A 22,138-nucleotide genomic window follows, 5' to 3' on the forward strand; every position below is an offset into this window, starting at 1 on the left:
CACTGCATCACATACAGGAATGCTACTGTAATGGAAATCACAACATGGGCTCAGGAATACTTCCAGAAAACATTGTTGGTGAACACAATCCATCGTGCCATTCGCCGTTGCAGACTAAAACTCTATAGGTCAAAAAAGAAGCCATATCTAAACATGATCCAGAAGCGCAGGCGTTTTCTCTGGGCCAAGGCTCATTTAAAATGGACTGTGGCAAAGTGGAAAACTGTTCTGTGGTCAGACGAATCAAAATTTGAAGTTCTTTTTGGAAAACTGGGACGCCATGTCATCCGGACTAAAGAGGACAAGGACAACCCAAGTTGTTATCAGCGCTCAGTTCAGAAGCCTGCATCTCTGATGGTATGGGGTTGCATGAGTGCGTGTGGCATGGGCAGCTTACACATCTGGAAAGGCACCATCAATGCTGAAAGGTATATCCAAGTTCTAGAACAACATATGCTCCCATCCAGACATCGTCTCTTTCAGGGAAGACCATGCATTTTCCAACATGACAATGCCAGACCACATACTGCATCAATTACAGCATCATGGCTGCGTAGAAGAAGGATCCGGGTACTGAAATGGCCAGCCTGCAGTCCAGATCTTTCACCCATAGAAAACATTTGGTGCATCATAAAGAAGGAAGATGCGACAAAGAAGACCTAAGACAGTTGAGCAACTAGAAGCCTGTATTAGACAAGAATGGGACAACATTACTATTCCTAAACTTGAGCAACTTGTCTCCTCAGTTCCCAGACATTTGCAGACTGTTATAAAAAGAAGAGGGGATGCCACACAGTGGCAAACATGGCCTTGTCCCAACTTTTTTGAGATGTGTTGATGCCATGAAATTTAAAATCAACTTATTTTTCCCTTAAAATTATAAATTTTTTCAGTTTAAACATTTGATATGTCATCTATGTTGTATTCTGAATAAAAATTGAAATTTTAAACTTCCACATCATTGCATTCTGTTTTTATTCACAATTTGTACAGCGTCCCAACTTTTTTGGAATCGGGTAATATAATATAATATAATATAATATAATATAATATAATATAATATAATATAATATAATATAATATAATATAATATAATATAATAAATATATTGTATTAAATAATACTACTGTACTATAAAATATAAAAATCAAGTAATACATTTTATTTTACTGTCAAATTCCAATACTAATATTTATGTCTTCATTTCTTCATTTTCAAATGGCATACAGCATTTATTTTGAAGGTTAGCCAACAAACAAATGCACTAGTGTGAAGACACATTATGTTCATGTACACATATGCAGCTCACAGAGTCTCAGAACATTTTGATTTACAGTAAATGAACCAAGCTGTTCTGAGACTCTGAAACACTTTATCATGAAGTACACGTGTAATTGACACTGAAACCGCTAGCACAAATTAACTTAATTAAATCGCAATTTGACATTCACACTAATCAATATCACGTTTTGTTTCCCCCGATACATTGTGCAGCCCTACTAACTACCCACAATGTAATGTATAAAGCACTGATAGGAGAGATTTTAAGGCTGGCTACACTACCCTCATATTCCATTTCCTGTTTTGTTTTTTTCCTCATATTCTGCATCAAATATTAATAAGCAGTGAAGCACCTGTGTGCTGTAGGCAGAGCAGTGCTGGATGATTCTCTGAAGTTCCTCGTGTACGAGCTCCACGCAGCGCATGCTGGGCTCCTCCAGTCTCTTGATCTGTTTCTTCACCAGCAGCTCAAAACTGACCTCAGGAACAAACAGCGCTGGCCGAGGACCCTACATCATCACAACAACCAAATACAGTCAACCCACATTTAGTCTACCCCTGTGTAGTGTTATACAGTTTCCTCAACTTCTGACCAATGATTTTCCATTGCTTTTCCAGCTATTCTACTGGATAAGGATTCATTTTATAGTGATTGCAATTTCTATCAGAAGTAGTATTTAGATTTGAGCAAAACAAATAAATACACTACCGGTCAAAAGTTTGGAATAATTAATATTTTTTAAAATGTTTTTAAAAGAAGTCTCTTCTGCTCACCCAGGCTGCATTTATTTCATTTAAATGACAAAAAAAACAAAAAAACAAAAAACAGTTCTAATCTGAATTATTATTACAATTTAAAATAACTGTTTTCTATTTGAATATGTTATAAAATATAATTCCTGTGATCAAAGCTGAATTTTCAGCATCATTACTCCAGTCTTCAGTGTCTCCAGTCTTCTAATATGCTCATCTGGGGCTCAATAATTATGGGTACTCAATTATTACTAGGGGTGTAACGGTACACAAAACTCACGGTTGGTGCGTACCTCGGTTTTGAAGTCATGGTTCGGTACGGGTTCGGTACGGGTTCGGTACAGCAGGTTGGGAGAAAACTTAACATAAAATTGCTTTTATTTTTTTATTAAAGGTGCCCAAGAATGTTTGCAAGATGTAATATAAGTCTAAGGTCCCCTGAATGTGTCTGTGAAGTTTCGGCTCAAAATACCCCATCCATTTTTTTTTATTAATTTTTTTAACTGCCTATTTTGGGGCATCATTAACTATGCACTGATTTTTTCAGTGCGCTGCCCCTTTAATTCGCCTGCTCCCTGCCACACGAGCTCTCGATTTTATTACAGCACATTTCCAAAGTTCACACAGCTAATATAACCCTCAAATGGATCTTTACAAGATGTTCGTCATGCATGCTGTATGCATGCTTCGAATTATGTGAGTAAAGTATTTATTTTGATGTTTATATTTGATTCTCTATGAGTTTGAGGCTGTGCTCCGTGGCTAACGGCTAATGCTACACTGTTGGAGAAATTTATAAAGAATGAAGTTGTCTTTATGAATTATACAGACTGCAAGTGTTTAATTATGAAAATAGCGACGGCTCTTGTCTCCGTGAATTCAGTAAGAAACAATGGTAACTTTAACCACATTTAACAGTACATGAGCAACATGCTAACGAAACATTTAGAAAGACAATTTACAAATATCACTAAAAATATCATGCTATCATAGATCATGTCAGTTATTATTGCTCCATCTGCCATTTTTCGCTGTTGTTCTTGCTTACCTAGTCTGATGATTCACCTGTGCACATCCAGACGTTACTGGCTGCCCTTGTCTAATGCCTTTCATAATGTTGGGAACATGAGATGGCATTGTGCAAATATTGGGGGCGTACACCCCAACTGTTACGTAACAGTCGGTGTTATGTTGAGATCCGCGTGTTTTCCGGAGGTCTTTTAAACAAATGAGATTTATATAAGAAGGAGGAAGCAATGGAGTTTGAGACTCACTGTATGTCTTTTCCATGTACTGAACTCTTGTTATTTAACTATGCCGAGGTAAATTCAAATTTTGAATCTAGGGCACCTTTAAACAGTGGTTTACTGAAGTTGTGTTTCTGTCTTTAAATATATTAAATTAAATTATAACTAAAAGTTTCTTAAGGATATATAAAAAAACGATCTCTGCTAATGCTATCAACTATGTACGGACCTCTTACTTGAACATTATGTTACTATAATATTAACGGTTAACAACAGACCCCAAACTATTAGCCTAAATTCAATCTTTAATTGATTTTTAGATACAATAACCAACAAATTGTATGCAAACATGTAAGCTGCACATAAGGCAGCATTAGTTTTTGCATTAACTTCTAAATCTAATTATAAAATTATGTTTTACTCCAATTCGTTGTTGAAATATAATCATTTATACACAGTGTCTGTCATTTTCAGGACAGATTTACTTAAACATACATTAAATAATCAAGACATCACTAACATGTTAAATGAAATGAAATGAATATATAGGCTAATACAGAGCATATATTAAGAGAAAGAGTTCATTTATCTGGCGAGCTAACAAGGTGTGGACACTGAATGGCTTTTCTGAGGTAAATGCTACATGACATTGTTTACAAGCCGTTTTATTGATGTCCTTCCGCCGTTGAAACACTGATTGAGCGATTACACGAGATATGTTTCAGTAAGTTGTACTGTATCTTTCAACATACCTTCAGATGTTCATTCATGTTTATTCTGTAACTAGTACTAAAGAAGAAGAGATGATCGTGTTCACTCGCGCTGCCGGTTGAACTGAGGCGCCTGTACAGTGATCTGTCACGCCACATCAAAGAGCATCAAAACGGCATTTTCTGTTTAAATTTCGTGATTTCGTGGACAGAATTTGAAGGATGACCCTTTGTTTCTTATCGAAAGTAACAAAACGCAGAGCTTATTGCAACTATTGGTGGTTAATGGTGGTTAGGCTACAATGCTGTATTCATCGTGTACTGCTTTCGTCTTATCCATCTGTTTTTGTCAGATGTCGTAATTGACCGGGAAACCGAAGTGTTCCCAAACAGGAGACCTTATTGTTGCAATGTAATGCATTCAGTACACACGTGCACCGTACCGAAAGCCCTGTACCAAAACCGAAACCCTGTACCGAAAACAGCTTCATATTTTTGTGGAAATCATGATACATTATTTTCAGGATTCTTTGATGAATAGAAAATTCAAATATTTATTTGAAATAGAAATCTTTTGTAACATTATAAATGTCTTTCACATGTCACCTTTGATCAATTTAATGCAACATTATTAGTAAGTATAAAGAATGAATGTATTCATTTATTATTAATTTCATTTATTATTAATTCATTCAGTATATTTATTTTTTTTTACTCTTGCTTAGCCCAAACTTTTAAATGGTAGTGTGTCATACATTTTCCCTACAAAAAAATGTTAGGCAGCAAAAAACTGTTTTCAACATTGATAATAATCAGAAATGTTTCTTGAGCAGCAGATGAGCATATTAGAATGATTTCTGAAGGATCATGTGACACTGAAGACTGGAGTAATGATGCTGAAAATTCAGCTTTGATCACATGAATAAATTACATTTTAAAATAGAAAACATTTCTTTTAAATTGAAATAATATTTCACAATATTACTGTTTTACTGTATTCTTGATTAAATAAATGCAGCCTTGGTGAGCAGAAGAGACTTATTTCAAAAACATTATATACACTATAGATTTTAATAGGACTTTTCAATTAAATTTTAAAAATATTATTTATTAAGAAATGATTTTATTAATTTCTAAGATTTATTTAACATTTAGAGGCTTGGAATTGGAGGTTTTCCATGACTGTGCAGTTTCCAAAACTCTTTATGTTGAGGACATTAATATGACGCTCTGAACCATAACATTGTGTCTCGGAAAATATGTCTGCTTGAAAAATAATTGTTATTATTTGATTTGGTGATGCTTATGGTGTAGAAATTATTCACTTTACTTTAAAAAACTGAGCAAAGAAAGTTGAGAAGGTCCATAAAAAGTACTGTATATGTTTATCTGTATACACACACACATGCATGCATAAACATGTAAATATTGTACCGTAGCGTTTCGAATAGCTGTGAGAATATCTAGCTCAGTGAGTCCTCCAAGTGGGTCGATGGACTGCAGGGTTCTTCCAAATGTCTCGTGGAATATATAACAGATACGAGCTCCTCCACACCTACAATAAACAAATGCTCACACAGTCAGTCAGTCAATCCATGAAAATTAAAAACCACGCAGCATTTTCGGGCATCGCGGGCACATTGGCACGTTCACACATTCACACAGGCCTGAAGTCGTACTTAACCGTCCAGCCAGAAAACGTCAATACGAGGCACTTAATTAATCGATAGCTGGTGTGGACTTAGCCAGATATGAGAGACGAACAGAATTTCATCCAACAGTGAACAGGGTGTAAATAAGGAGTTGGGCAGACTTGAGGATTATCTGCTTGTCAAATTCAGCCAAGCAGACAAAGTAAACACGGTGTGCTTGATATCTGTCATGAGTTTCAGTGCGAAAATGACAGACTGAGACGCTGCTGAAGTCACAGAAAAAAGATTCAGCAGAAATGTAGCCTTGGTAATGGCAATATGTCAAACTCGATAACATGGTGTAAGATGGCAACCTGTATTAAGTGGCTCCACAGATCACAATTATGACCCGTTTTGTGACTGATGTCTGATGACTTTTGTGCTCAAAAATGGTAAGAGCTTTCTCAGATCACAAGCTCAAATCTAACTGTCTGGCTTTGTGCAATGTTTTTGTGTCTACAAATAAATAGCCAATGCTTACTTTCAACTGGGCCAAAAAATAAGGCCTTTTCAAATTCACACCAAAAACAACACGATTGTAAAGAAAGCACAGAAGGAAAAAAGTAAAACATACATGGATGAATCATTTGCAGTAAAATCTACAGTATAACAAGCATTTAGAAAATATATTTTTATATACTTTTATACACTTTGTACCAGGTATAGATATACAATACATTTTTTGAAGTGCCTATTTCCTACATTGTTTAGTTTTAGTTTTTTAGGAAATAAACTGTGAGAAGCACTTGAAGAAGAACCTTTTCACAATTTTTTTCCACCCTGGCTGCCTACAACCAACCAAACAAACAAACAATAAATCAATCAATCAATCGGCCCCGATGGATGAAGATGATTCTACATTACACATTTTTTAGAGAATAAACAATCTGAGGGGAGAAAAATGTGCATAAAATTGGAAAATCATTGAGATTATTTGATACACAGGGCAGAACAACAACAAAAAACAGGAAATGTTGGAAGGCGTCTACAGAAAAATTCTCAGAGATAATTTCACTTTCCACATAAATAAAAATTTGAATAACAGATTACGTCTCATTCCTTTGGACCCTACTTTATATATAAACACATTTCAGTTTTTAAAGCTATAGTTCACCCAAAAATGAAAATTTGATGTTTATCTGCTTACCCCCAGCGCATCCAAGATGTAGGTGTCTTTGTTTCTTCAGTAGAACACAAATGATGATTTTTAACGCCAACCGCTGCCGTCTGTCAGCCGTATAATGCATGTCAATGGGAACTTGGACTATAAGAGTAAATAAAAATACACCACTATGTCCAACGGCATTCATCATTCGATTCGTGAGGTCTGATCGCGCTCTGACAACAGCAGTGATGTCTAGCTCTCATTTAAGTATATGCGCGAGACATCACTGCCGTTGTCAGAGCGCGATCAGACATCACTAAGCGAGTGCTGAACGCAGTTGGACATAGTGGTGTTTTAGAGGTAAAAAATTATATAAATACTGTTCGGTTTCTCGCACAAACCGATCGTTTCGTGTCTTAGGACATCAATGTGTCGTCACGAGCCGCAGGGTTTAATTTGGATTCGTCTGTGCATGTTTTTTTTACTCTTATAGATGAAGTTCCCATTGACATGCATTATACGGCTGACAGATGGCAGCGGTTGCAGTTAAAAATCATCATTTGTGTTCTACTGAAGAAACAAAGACACCTACATCTTGGATGCCCTGGGGGTAAGCAGATAAACATCAAATTTTCATTTTTGGGTGAACTATCCCTTTAACAACAAAAGCTTTTCATATAAATTATTTTTCTCTGCTTGTGTGTTGCATTTATTGCTTTTATTTGTTCCAGTCACTCGACCAGACTCCAGAGCATCAGCTCCAGTGACAGCTGTCAGATATAGAATAGTGGAATAAGATCTGTAGAAATGCACTCATTGATTTAATATCTTATTTGTGGTGAATTTTTGTGGTAAATATTTGGAATTAATGTAAAAAGACATTTAGAGGCAATAAGAAAAACAACTTGTTTAAAGTCAGCATTAGTGTTGTCAAAAATATCAATATTTCAATATGTATCCATACTGAAATATGTGAAACGTTTCCAATACTCCTTTTCTGCAATACTGATACACCGATATCAGCTGCACGTTCTCGCTCTCTCTTCTCTTCAGCGGTTTGACACACACCCGCCTCCTGTCACTCACTTGTCTCATTCACTCTGTTTGAATTGTGCTTGTATTGCGCATAATTTGTCATTCCCGCAGGTTTCGCGCTCATACCAAAATCACGCACACCACTAAACTATATAAGTGGTGCGCACATAAAGCCGCCTCTCAAACAGCTCGCTAGAACCAAAATGAGTTGTTTTTTGTGGCTTATTGCATGTAAACGGTCAAATACCCACAAAATTATGTCAAAATGCCCATCTTGGGGAGTATTCTAGTGAACACAGTCAGTTTGACAATGTAAATATTTGAGAAAGACAGTGCATGTTGTGTAACCGTATATTGGATCCGTGCATAAGCTCTTAAAGTGACAACACCGTCATGTTAATCAAAAAAACAAAAGACAAAAAGAAAATCACTTACTGCTCTTGAAATGGCTCTTATAAGCATTAATCTGTATTTAATTTCTACAGTGAAGACTATCAATCCAGAGTTTTTTTTTTTACATTTAATTATTTATTTAATTTCTATAGTGTTTCTTACCAGAATACTAGCCGACTGTTAGACCCACCTGAAAAACTTAAAGTCATGTCTATTTATTTGTGCTATCTTTTGCAATTTGTTTATGTTCTTATTTTATTACTGACTGTTTTATTACTGACTGTTTCAAATAAACCCTCCCTGTGCTGTGTCAGAGCTATTTCAACAAAATTACCTAAAATTATAAAAAAATTATGAGATAAAAACTTCTGTATGGCAACATATATGGCATGTTTTTTCCTGTGGTATCGAAAATGGTATTGAATATCGATATTTTTCAAGGTATCGCATCGAAGTTAGAAATTCCAGTATCGTGACAACACTAGTCGGCATGAAACGGAAGTTGCAATAGTCTTTTCTTCCCTATTGTGACGTATATCTTAATGAAACAGTTTCCAGAATGAGGAAAAAAGCTAGAGCGGGACTTGATTTCGCCCTCAGGAATTTATTGGCTTGTAGGTAGTTGAGCATTGCTTACTAAATACTTTGATTGTTGCGATCCTATCAGACTTATGATAGCAACCTGATTGTAACAAAGCACTGTTCGCCAGAGGAGAACTGGCCCCCCCGACTAAGCCTGGTTTCTCCCAAGGTTTTTTTTTTTCTCCATTTTAACACCTATTTGGCACTTGTTTGCCACCTGATGTCACCTGATGGAGTTTGGGTTCCTTGCCGCTGTCGCCTTTGGCTTGCTTAGTTGGGGACACTTGACATTTGATATTCAATAGTATTCTTGACATTTATTCAACAGTGCTTCTGATCTGCCTGCATTGACACTATTCTTTAAGAGCTGCTGTGCAGCCAAATTATGTACCAGTTATCAATGTAAAGCTGCTTTGACACAATCTGCATTGTAAAAAGTGCTATATAAATAAAGGTGACTTGACTTGACTAAATGTAGGCAGATGTGAATGCCAGTGTGCTCTCAGTTGTGGAGGATATTTAGTCCAACACTCTGCAGAGACACACGTCATGAAAACATCAGATGATGTTTCGAGAGGGAGGGGAGGTTAATGTTTTTGATTAAAGATTACGAAAGCATATGACTTTAAAAAAAATAATTTTGATTTCATGGTGACTATATATATTTATGTTGTTTTGCGGAAAACATCTTAAAGTATGCGCTGGTTCATGTACTCACAATTCAGAGGTCTGGATGTGCCTGGCAGTGCCTTCGATGGTGTTGCAGTAGTCGGTGGCAAACTTGGTGACGATCTGCAGCAAGGTGGCGCTGTGGTCTTCCACAGGCTGCCCGTAGCTGTTGAGTCGGGACTGGTACTGAGCGGTGAGCACCGTGACTCGTGTCTTGAGCTCCGGGAGACAGTCCCTGATGTGATGCATGAGCAGTCGGCTCAGGGTGCGAGCCAGGTAGCGCGAGCCACAGCGGGAGGCTAATGACGGGTAATGCCGCTGCAGAAACGCCTGCTCGTCTTTGCAGGAGTCTGTGAGACTCTTTTGGGTGTTCAAGTCATGCTGGCTCCTGGCGAAGTAAAAAAAAAAAAAAATTTATAAAATTGATTAGTGAATCAAAGCCTGAAAATTTTTAAATGGAAGTAGGAAGGCACCAAGTCACATCCGAATTCATTGTCTAAAAAGATACTTTCCTCTAGTAGGTTTTAGACAGTATTTATGTATCAACTGCAGTTTATAATATCCCACAATCCTCTGCGTGTGATTCAGCGGTAGGGCAAAAACATAAAAATGACTTGTTTATCTCTAAAGCTTGTTTGGATTTGTTCTAGATCGTTAAGCATGATGTTATATAGCCATAGTCTGAATCCAGTTTCTTTAGGAGGAAACTTCTTAAAAAAGTGATGACTGTGAAATTATTGACCGGGCAGCACAGCAGTTTTTAAAAGAAGTCTCTTATGCTCACCAAGGCTGCATTTATTTTAGAGCTTTGGAATATAATAGTTTTTGCCATGTAACGTGATGCTGATATAATCAATTTTGCATCGATGCATAAAAACAAAATAACTGATTTTTTAAAAATGTACTTTAATAGGCCCTTAAAACATATTAATGTTCTGTTTTATTGTAAATAAAGTAGGCTACTCTTATATATAAAAAAAAACTTGTGTATGTTAGCACTTGCATCTGACGTTTCGGCTTCAGTTTTTACGAAAACAACATGAATGCATGAGAAAATAAAGTACAGGACATGCTTGATGTTTAAGTGCATGAAGCCATGAAAAAGTTCTCGATGCATTACTTGCGCTGACTGACACACACCAGAAGTGCGCGCACAGAAAGATGCCTCTGTTAGACAGCATGCCATACGAATTCTGTTTAGCGGCATTTTGTGCCTAAATGGTCAGATACAAACACCTGTCTTGCCGAGTATTCATGTAAACATAGTTGGTTTACATACATAAACAGTTGGGGGAGGGGATTATGTGTTTATTGTATATTCGATCTGTGCATTACTCTTAATATAATAAACCTGCTGCTCTCTGTGCCATTAATGTTAATCAAAAAAGAAAAAGAACAGAGGGAATCACTCACTGCTCTTGACTGAAGAACTTTTGTAGCTTTAATAATAAACTATTTATTTGTAATTATTACACTAAAGACTATGCAGTGGCATTTTTTTTACATTTGATTATTCAATTTCTGTATTATTTCTTACTTCTATTAAATAAACACCTGTTAACTTCATTTGTTTCTTATATTGTATTTCTACTGTTTGTTATTTACATCTTTGTTCTTATTTTTAATAACAAAGATAAAATTTGCTTTGTGGCACATCAAGAAACGTTTCATAATCTAATCGTTACCCTCTGTATCGTAAAATATAGTAAAAAAAAACATTATTACAATTTAAAAATATTTTAAAATGTAATTTATTCATGTGATGTCAACGCTGATCTTTTAGAAATCATTTTAATATGATGATTTGGTGCACAAGAAACATTATTATCAATGTTACTTTATATTTTTGTGAAAAAAAAGATACTTTGATGAAAGTTTAGAACAGCATTTATTTAAAATAGAAATCTTTTGTAACATTATAAATGTCTTTACTTTCACTTTTGATCAATTTAATATGCCCTAGCTGAATAAAAGAATTAATTTCTTTCAAAGCAACAACAAACTGACCCCAAAGTTTTGAATGGCATGTGTATGTATGTGAAAATGGTTGTTGGAGAGGTCAAAAAAGAAGGTAATTTTAGAGATGGAGCATGTCACATTACATTTTAATAAAATGTAACAAAATTAAACTGTGTCATTCATAAAAAGACCAAGAAGGCTCATTTAGACAGTAAATCTACTCTTTACAGAGTTACTATTGATTTCATGCTGACTTTAAATATAGAAATGATTGGTGTCATTAGGCATAAATTGAAAGTATCTTCAGCTCTTTCATTTTGGTCCAAATCAATCTGTAGTGCATTGTTACAGGATAGAAGTGAGCTGAAAATTGTTAGTACACTGCCCACTACTGGAAAAAGAGTAGCTTCTGTCAACAGAGTCCCAAGTACTGTGCACATGACGACTAGGAATGAAAGCAACATTTTTACATTTTCTGAAGAAAATGTAAATTGTGCTTTCCTGGGCAAAACCTATTGCCACACTTCTGTGTTGTTGCTAGGGAATTGTTATGTGGTTGCTAGGTTACTGGTTCAAGTCTTTATTGTATGCTGTTATGGCTCAGGTTCTTCCTTCAGTCTAAGTTCTGCCTGTTTTAACATCCATCAGTTAAAAATCCTAAGTCAATTCTCTTCAATAACACATGATTTCAAGACTGAAGGCCAAACAACACTAGATGCATGCTTGAATGTAATATTCAAGGTTAAGGATTAGTTTGAATCTCTCACCTCAAGTATGAGTAATAATAACAGTTATGCTTGCATTAGCAAACACTTCTGATAAAACGTAAATGACTGACCAATATATTGCACAGAACACGTCTTTTATTTGTTGCCAATGCTTGCTTCCCATAAATGCTCTCCCAGGAAATCTTCAAGTGCTTTTCTGTTTGACTGCTCGTCGTTGAATCCTCAAAGAGAGCGTAGGTTAATATTGAAGAGACGTTGGCCTGCAGCTATTTCTGATTAAGTTAACGAGAGTCGAGAAATGAAATGTGTCACTGCGGTTCTTCTCCCCAACTAAATTGTCTCCCAGTATCCGTACAGGCCCTAAAGGACACGCTAAGGCCACAGCTGAATGAACCAGTGATTTATCTTCAAAACGGCTCTGTTCGCTGATAGCGGGTAGACGTGGTACCCTTGGGTGCTTGTGCTTAAACAGGCAGGGCAGAAGGAGAGGATAACAGCGTAGGGAATATTACAGTCACTGCTCCTTAGTGATATGATAGAGGAACTCGAAATGTAAGAAAATTACACTGTTAAAATGTTGCAATACTTTTTCACATGGTTGATTATGTTTCCACTGCAGTAAAAGAAGTCGAAAGGGCCGTGTGCTACACTTATTTTTTCCCTGAAGCCCACTTATATGTCACTCAGGGTTTCATGCGCACGTCGTGAAGTTCTTCTACATGGTCATTTTTTCACCCTCTCTCTAACCCTTATGCTTAAACAGGCTGTTTTTGCTGCTGTGCCTTTAGGACTTCATATGTAAATGAGTTCTGTAATGATCTCCCCAGTCTCATCAGAAAAAACAGACTCTGCATTTTTGCAAAATGTGTGAAATACATTGCTGCAGGTCCAACTTGGTGCAGTTTCAAGGTGAAATGACCACCTGTGTTGCTAAAAGAGCTACAGGACTCCAGGATTTTTGTTTAGAAGCCACAGAGTTGAAATTTATAGGGGCACAGTCAAAAGTTTAAAGAGTACAGTCAAAGTTCATTTTATTTTATTTACTTTTATTTATTTTGTTTTCAGTTTATTTATTTATTTTTTTAAAGTTTGGGGCCAATACATTTTTTAAAAGATTTTTATTTTTTATTCAGCAAGGACACATTAAATTGATAAAAAGTGACAGTAAAGACATTTACATTGAAAACCTTTGAATGTTAGTGAAACTGTATCTGCATTTTATACGGACATGGACAAAAGTGTTGGTACCCTTGGTAAATATATACAAAAAAGCCTGTGAAAATAAACGTGCATCGTTAATCCTTTAGATCTTTTATTTCAAAAATTCACAAAAATCTAACATTTTCATTGAAGTATACGAATTTAAAATGGGGGGTAAATCTCATTGTGAAATAAATGTTTTTCTCTAATACACATTTGACACAATTAATGGTACCCTTAGAAAATCTTATTAGTAAAATATCTCTGAAGTATATTCCCATCCATATTTACATTTTTAGCACACCAGGGTGATCATGAACATGAAATTGTCCAGCCATGACTTCCTGTTCCTATTCACAATGTAAATTAAATGTTTGTACTGTAGAGCCTTAAACAATGACTTTTAGTTCCCACTGAGAAAAAACAAAGATTATAAGGGAAGATTACGAGTGAATAATGACTTAAAGGGATATTTCACCCTATAACGAAAATTAAGCAATCATTTATTCACCCTGGTGTTGCACAGATATATGCAGTATGCCCTTCATTCTTTTTGTGTGTTTTCTAGTGAACTGCGGTGTTAATAGAGTCTCATGGACCAACAGTCAGGACTATTGTTAAATAATACATTACATTTTTATATTTCAGTTTGTTTTTACCAAACCCTATCAAATTTCCCCAGAACATTTGGAATATACAACACGCATTGCATGGGATCATTCTGTGATACTTTTGTATCTTTTTCAAAAAGCTTTATGCTGGTAGCTATTCACTGCCATTACATGAAGGAGTGCAAGCAGGACTTTTTTTTTTAATTTTGTGGTGAGAAAAAGAAAGAAAGGCGTACGGTATTAGAACAACACATGATGAGTACATGATGACTTAATTTTAGTGTGAACTATCCCTTTAAATATAAGTCTGTTGCTCTGGAGGTCAAATTTTGCATCTAAAATTGCATTTGAAATTTAAATTTAAAATCAGGATATAGGATCCATTTATGTCGTTCAGTTCGGTACATGTGTATGGACGAATACAGAGTTGGAGTTTGTTACTTTTGATAAGAAACAAAGTCTCATCCCTTTAAATTCTGTTCATTTTATCACGAAATTCAAACAATAAATGCCGCTTTGATTCTCTTTAATGTGGCGTGGCAGATCTCTGTGCAGGCGCCTCAGTTCAGGCGGTGCAGAGCGCGAGTGAACACGATCATCTCTTACTCTTTAGTACTAGTTACAGAATAAACATGAATGAACATCTGAAGGTATGTTGAAAGATACAGTACAACTTACTGAAACATATCTCAATCGTTGCTCAATCAGTGTTTCAACGGCGGAAAGACATCAGTGAGTGGGGAGATTATTACATAGCAGTTACCTTAGAAATGTCATTCAGTGTCCTCCACAGCTTGTTAGTTCGCTAGAGAAATGAACTTTCGCTACAAATATGCACTATATTAGCCTATATATATTCATTATATATTACTTAACCTGTCTTGATTATTTAATGCATGTTTAATGTATGTTTAAATAAATCTGTCATGAAAACAAGTTATGATGACCATTGGGTCATCATCTGCATTGGGTAAAATAAAAATAATTTTGTACATTTTCAACAAATGTTTAAAGTAACTGACCTGTTAACCACACCAATAATGCCCAGTCTGACTGGTATGACACGACCCAGCAGCACCTCCAGAGCATCTGTCCCCGCGTCCATCAAATCCAGCTTACTCACGACCAGCAGCGTCCTACGACCTGAGCGCAACAGCCAATGAATGCATTCCCTTCCCACAGTGCCATTCAATGGTGTAATAATGACATCTGGACTCACCATCTGCGTCCACCTCTCGTGCCAGTTTAAGGGCATCAGATGTGGCAAGGTCAGAGTTTGCAGGAGATACACACAGGATGATGGAGTTGGGGTTGGAGATGTAGGACAGAATCATCTCTTGGACTTGAGTCTCAATATCCTCTGGCTGGTCACCAACTGGGACCTACTCAAAAAAGATCACATCATATGACAGAGAGTGAGAGGGTGAATGAAGGTGAATGAATTATTGTATCTTTAAAAGTGCAGACACATTTACAGTGGACTGAAAAAATTGTACTGGATTATTTTATTAAAAAAAAACTATTTTATTAAAATTTTACTGGACTATTTAAATAATTAATTGTACAGAAATAACATTTAAAGGTGCTATAGAGCAGGGGTCATCAACTATATTTGTCCAAGGGCCAGAATTTTTCTCTGCAGACACTGTAAGGGCCAGATACTCGTAATATAAAATAAAATTCAAATTGTATCCTAATATGTTATTATTTGATATACTAATTCTAATTCCAAATTTATGTTATTTTTTACATATTACCTGTACTGCAGCAAGCCACCAGGAGGCGATAGCGATATTGTAGGCTTCATATTTGTGAGGCTGTCAAGCTGTCCATCACTGTCACGCAATTGTGTGCAAATCCCAGGCAAGGGAAATTTTGACATTTGTGAAAAAATGAGCACGTGAAACAATAAAAGATGTTCAATGAGAGCAACGCGTTTATCGTCATTCTTGACTGAAGGCAGGCTATGGCACAAGCTACTTTTCAGAAGGCTTTTTTTTTTCGTTAGATTTAAAAATAAATAAATAAGGAACGGACCCGAATATTCGTTCGGTGGGTTGGTATTCGATTTGAAAATTTGACATTCGAATATTCTTTTTTTTTTTTTTTTGCACACCTGGGATCCCCCGCAAAACGGTTCTCATTCCCCCTTGAATAAGGCCGGCGACACACTGGCTGCGTGAGCATCTCAGCTGCGTGGCGTGCCCGTTTTTATTTCGGCTCCCATATTTAACAGGTTGGAGTTTGCACACTGAGACACGCATCTCAGGCGCGCTTGAGCCACGCGGAAAACGCGTGCATGCTAGAAATAGAACCGACGCGTGTTCCAGCAACGGGAGTGTTCTCTGGCTAGAGAGCAGAACAGCGGAGTTTGTATGGACCGAAGTGCATGTCTGAGCTTGTGTTTTGTTGCTTTGACATTGTGGAAAATAGAATAATAGAAACAAAATGTATTAGCATTTTTACCCGTTATTATCAATCTAAATTAATCTAGTTTTTAATTTAACTTAATTTTGTTTTTCTTTATTTAAATTTCGTTTTTCTTTATTTAAATTTCGTTTTTCTTTATTTAAATCTACCCTTACTGTGCCAATTTGTTAGTCAGAAAAATATTAGACTACCTTTAAAGTATTGCTTAATTTAACAGACCTGTGTGTGTGCGTTTTATATCACTAGTGCAGTGTCCGTTCTCGGAGCATAAGCCCTGCCCGCATGAGGTGCGCCACTTCCCTCTCTCGCTGTTCTGACTGTAGTTTACTAAAAGTTTATTAATTCTGAATGTGTCGCGTCTCGCGTGTCCATCTATATTGCACCAAATGCAACACTGCACTCCCTTGTGAAGTCGATTGGCTGAACGGTTCTCGAAATAATAAAAATGCAAACGGACATACAGACACAGATTCCTGCCTTTATTAGAGAGAAAAATATGTTCAGCCCCTCTCTCCGAAGAGTCGATGTTCATTACTACCGAAGCTTCAAAGCTCAAAAAATGGTATTCGGACCAGCCCTAAACTTTTTCATCTTACAAGACTATTCCTGAATTCAGTATTATTCTGGGGGCCGGCTGGAAATCCCTGGCGGGCCGGATTTGGCCCGCGGGCCGCCAGTTGACGTTGCATGCTATAGAGGATGTTTTCGACGACTGAGAAACCAAAGACTGTTAGTGAGTTTTTTAAATGAACGCATGCATAAGAACAACCCCCCTCCTTCACAGCTCATTTCGAGGGAACGCCTCCCAAAACTCGTGCACGAGTTGTTGGAACACGAGTGTTTACCACTGGCATTCGCTGTGTTGTGTTAGTGGATTCATTATGTCGGACTCACCGCAGGTAACTCATAATCTGCAGTTGTTACTCCTGTCTCCTGACAAAAACATTGCATGCGGCGCCTGTGGAAAGTTACTGGAGCGCGCACGTCTCTCACAAGGAACGTCACGGCAGTGATTGACAAGCCAGAGGGCCAATCGTTTACGCGATGATCACACAAATGATTGGCTGATGTTTTTAAGGCCCTACCTCGTGCACAGATGATGTATATTGATATTATTCCTTTCAGTGCACCGAATAAATAGTCTTTTATCAGTTAGTAAAGACAGTTTCAAGTAATATTGCAAAAATGTATAAAACAAAACATCCTCTATAGCACCTTTAATTGACAGAATTTGCTTTCAAGAGATAAAACAGAATATATCTATTTTTTATCCTAAAGGGAATGAGTTTGTTTGCATTACATTGTAAAATAATATGTACAGTCATTGTGGTTACCTTAGTGATGCCAGGCAAGTCAACCAACGTCAGGCTGAGTACGTTTGGGGAATAGATCTTCAGGTAAATGGGCTCTGGACTGATGCCCTAAGGAGAAAAAAAAAAGAACACCACAATGAGATCATTTAAATCAGGGCCTTCAAATGGTACAACAAGTGTGTGTATGTCAAACTGTATGAAGCACTGATAAGTGCCATGCTTCCACTGCACCTTATTATTGGTACTGCGATCTGTTTCCTCCTCAATCTCTTTCCGGATTTCATTAAAATCTGTGAAAATCTGGGCAAAGAAAAAAAAGCAGTTGGCGTCATAACAAGCTATAACGTGTTCTGAATGACCCTTTTTTTCCTATTCGGACAGGACTAGTTTTCTAAATGAAGTTTGAGTTACAGTTCTTATCACCTGATGTCTGATTTATTTCATGTCCTGAATCGGAGGGAACTAACATTTCAGTGTTTAATACAGAGGTGGGAGTGTGTGTTATCTAGATGTGGGCGTTACAGAAGGTCATGTGCTGTACATGTATGACGTATGTCTTTAATTAATTAATTATTTATATACCTTTAATTTATTACTAAAACCCTATTTAAAGGCACAATATGGTACACATTGGTACACTGCGAAGAAATAAAAAAAATAAATCAACAAGAAGAGCCAAATCACGTAAACTGTTAAGACTGGCTACTGTAATATCAGTTTCAGGTAAGATTACTTTCATTTCTGCACTTAATTACATAACGTGTAAATTATATAAGTTAAAACTTTTTATTCCAGTGGGTTTATTATAAGAAGTTTTTTCACACTACAATTTTTATAAAATGTTTACAAAACACTAAATGTGTTAGGACGTTTTACTTTATATTTCAAAGTGCATTCTGAACACGTGATCTTCTGAAATGCCCACATGTAAAACACAGACACTCCTACCTCGGTAATAAACACGGAGATGTTAGTCCCGTCCGAATCCGTACATAAAATCACAGACATAGGTTGATAAGAATTGTTACTCAAACGTCGTTTGGAAAACTAGTCCTGTCCGAATAGGGCTAAAGAGAAACGTTAGAATAACACAATATCGGCAATCACAGACATTCACATTCAGAAAGGATGAGATTTCTCTGAGGACCGTTGAGTTTGCCAAAAAACAGTAGGTAATTTGCTCTGGAATTTTTACTGAGGTTGTGTGAGAAAACACAGACATGGCAGATTTGGGCAGGATTAAAATCACAAAGTACGCCTGTGAAACACAAATGTCTCCAACTTCCTCCATGAAAACTAGTCCCATCTGAATAGGGCTTTACTGTCAAACAAGAACTCCAACATGAACAAGAAAAACAACTACCTGGTTTTTGCAGTGAAGGAAGGTGCCCCATTCCTCTGCTTTGATTCCTTTAGAAGATAGAATGAGACAGAATGAGAGAGAATAACACAAACACAAGACAATACAAATCAATACTTATGACACTGAATCTGCAGAAACCTTCTTCCCATAAAAGACCTCGACGGAGTAAAAGCTTTTTACAGGCTTTCACTGCAAAGTGAACCGACGTGAACAAATTGTGAAATCAATATTCAACCAGAAACGTTACAGCTGCTGGATACATTATTACACAACTGAGAGACTGGAGCCCAAACGTGCATTCGCTCTAGTCTCAAAGTGGAAACAGTAGCAGTAAAAACAGTATCAGCTTTTTCACTTACAAATGAAAACACAACAGATGGGAAAACAATCTGGGTTATGAAGAACTACATTTACAAAACAGAAGAGCAAGTGCTGTGGGATGGGAACCACACCAGGAGAGTGAATTGGACAGATGAACATTCATGCAGACGAACATGTGTTGAAAAACAGAGACCTGGATAGGTGTTTTGAGGGTTTTGTTTAGCTCCATTTCCTGAGAAAGTGAAGAGAGGACAGCAGAGAGAGTGTTAGGAAGAAATGTTACTGAAAGCGTATTAGGAACAAATTCACAGAAAGATCAGAATAGAGCAGACGTTAAAGAAATGTTCGGGTTCAATACAAGTTAAGCTCTATGTGTGGAAAAAAAAGAGCAAAAACCAATGGCTTGTGATATCTGAATGATTTTAATAATAGGCTACTTCAAAACATATCGAAAAGTCAAAGTTTTAGGTCGACGCATATAGCGGAGAATAGACTGGGTATGCAACTGTTACTTACATGTGACTTGCTTGATGTTAAAAAAAAAAAGAATTTTTAAAGCCCAATAAGCTGCTGAAATCAACTTATTGTGGTGCTCGCGCTGTCTAACACACACACCGGAGATGCACACACAGAAAGCCGCCTCTCAGACAACGTGCGATCCCGAATTCAGTTCTCTTTCACGGCTTATTGCACTCGAACAGTCAAATACACACACAGTTATGGCAAAATGTCTATCTTGGTGAGTATTCATATAAACACAGTCGGTTATGTCTTCAGTGAATGTAAACGGTTGGGAAAGAAATCGAATGCGTGTCATTTGGATCCGTCTATTAAGTCATAAAATGACAGCAGCCTAATACAGTAAACCTAAAAACTATGCAGTGTTTTAGATTTACATTTGATTATTCTGTATTGTTTCTTACTTGAATGCTATATTACCAAGTTGAGCAGAGAGTTGTTGGTATTTAAATATTCGTAGTAATTTTTTTGTTTTTGTTTACATTGATGTTCAAATGACATTGCCAGATTTGTGACATTACTTTTTATGTAATGCTAAAACACAGCTGTTCACTTTCAGAAGTTGTAGTGATACTTTTTTCCCAGAAAGAATCTGAAACATACACTATATTGCCAAAAGTTTCGGGACGCCTGCCTTTACGTGCACATGAACTTTAATGACATCCCATTCTTAATCCGTAGGGTTTAATATGGAGTTGGCCCACTCTTTGCAGCTATTACAGCTTCAACTCTTCTGGGAAGGCTTTCCACAAGGTTTAGGAGTGTGTTTATGGGAATTTTTGACCATTCTTCTAGAAGCGCATTTGTGAGGTCAGACAGTGATGTTGGTGAGAAGGCCTGGCTCACAGTCTCCGCTCTAATTCATCCCAAAGCTGTTCTATGGGGTTGAGGTCCACACCAAACTCGCTCATCCATGTCTTTATGGACCTTGCTTTGTGCACTGGTCCGCAGTCATGTTGGAACAGGAAGGGGCCATCCCCAAACTGCTCCCACAAAGTTGGGAGCATGAAATTGTCCAAAATGTCTTGGTATGCTGAAGCATTAAGAGTTCCTTTCACTGAAAGTAAAGGTTCAAGCCCAACCCCTGAAAAACAACCCCACACCATAATCCCCCTCCATCAAACTTTACACTTGGCACAATGCAGTCAGGCAAGTACCGTTCTCCTGGCAACCACCAAAGCCAGACTCGTCCATTGGATTGTCAGACAGAGAAGCGTGATTGGTCACTCCAGAGAACACGTCTCCACTGCTCTAGAGTCCAGTGGTGCATGCTTTACACCACTGCATCCGACGCTTTGCATTGCACTTGGTGATGTAAGGCTTGGATGAGCTGCTCGGCCATGAAAACCCATTCCATGAAGCTCTCTACTCGCTGTTCTTGAGCTAATCTGAAGGCCACACTAAGTTTAGAGGTCTGTAGCTATTGAAAGTTGCCTTCTGTGCACTGTGTGCCTCAGCATGCACTGACCCCACTCTGTGATTTTAGTGGCCTACCACTTCATGGCTGAGTTGCTGTTGTTCCCAATTGCTTCCACTTTGTTATGATACCACTAACAGTTGACCGTGGAATATTTAGTAGTGAAGAAAATTTCACGAATGGACTTATTGCACAGGTGGCATCACGGTACCACACTTGAATTCACTGAGCTCCTGAGAGCGACCCATTCTTTCACAAATGTTTGTAGAAGCAGTCTGCAGCCTAGGTGCTTGATTTTATACGCCTGTGGCCATGGAAGTGATTGGAACACCTGAATTCAATGATTTAGAGGGGTGTCCCAATACTTAAAAAAAATAATATAGTGTCTATTTTGGTTATATCATTTTCAGGTTTAAAATATTTTTAAATATAATTTAAATTGATTTTACACACTTAAAGCAATATCATATTGAATATCAAATTATTTTACAAGTTATCGCATTTTTCTTCAATATCATGCAGCCTTAAATGGAAGTGTATGGGACAAGAAATATCATACACATACATAAAACTCTCATTTTTGTTAAGGTTCTTAATTATATTTTAATTAACGTTTTTTTTCCGCCTTTTTTTCTAGTAAAAATTATTTTAGCACATTTCAGTGAATTTAATAACTGTTCTTCAAATGAACTTCTGTTCAAAAGATCAGTACCATCTTTAAGAAATAATACTTTTATTCAGCAAGGATATTTCACAATATTATGTTTTGATCAAATAAATGCATTATAAAATCTTACAGACTTACAGAGTT

At 36.9% G+C, this 22,138-nt stretch overlaps 1 protein-coding gene across 3 annotated transcripts in view; it reads right to left on the minus strand.

The window, feature by feature from the left end:
* The window catches only part of si:dkey-32e23.4 (dynamin-1-like protein), a 33,759-nt gene that overhangs the window by 8,788 nt on the left and 2,833 nt on the right, over nt 1-22,138 (minus strand). For 2 of the 3 annotated variants that reach the window (XM_048210862.1, XM_048210864.1), the window contains exons 4-12: nt 19,585-19,623; nt 19,071-19,117; nt 17,939-18,007; nt 17,729-17,815; nt 15,184-15,346; nt 14,987-15,107; nt 9,516-9,854; nt 5,426-5,546; nt 1,635-1,790 (exon numbers count right to left, since the gene is read on the minus strand). In XM_048210862.1, the coding sequence (XP_048066819.1) occupies nt 1,635-1,790; nt 5,426-5,546; nt 9,516-9,854; nt 14,987-15,107; nt 15,184-15,346; nt 17,729-17,815; nt 17,939-18,007; nt 19,071-19,117; nt 19,585-19,623 (1,142 nt within the window). The remainder of the gene's footprint in view (nt 1-1,634; nt 1,791-5,425; nt 5,547-9,515; nt 9,855-14,986; nt 15,108-15,183; nt 15,347-17,728; nt 17,816-17,938; nt 18,008-19,070; nt 19,118-19,584; nt 19,624-22,138) is intronic. The other variant, XM_048210863.1, reaches the window with a different exon arrangement.

This window comes from Megalobrama amblycephala, linkage group LG12 (assembly GCF_018812025.1).
Source record: "Megalobrama amblycephala isolate DHTTF-2021 linkage group LG12, ASM1881202v1, whole genome shotgun sequence".
Classification (NCBI taxonomy): domain Eukaryota; kingdom Metazoa; phylum Chordata; class Actinopteri; order Cypriniformes; family Xenocyprididae; genus Megalobrama; species Megalobrama amblycephala.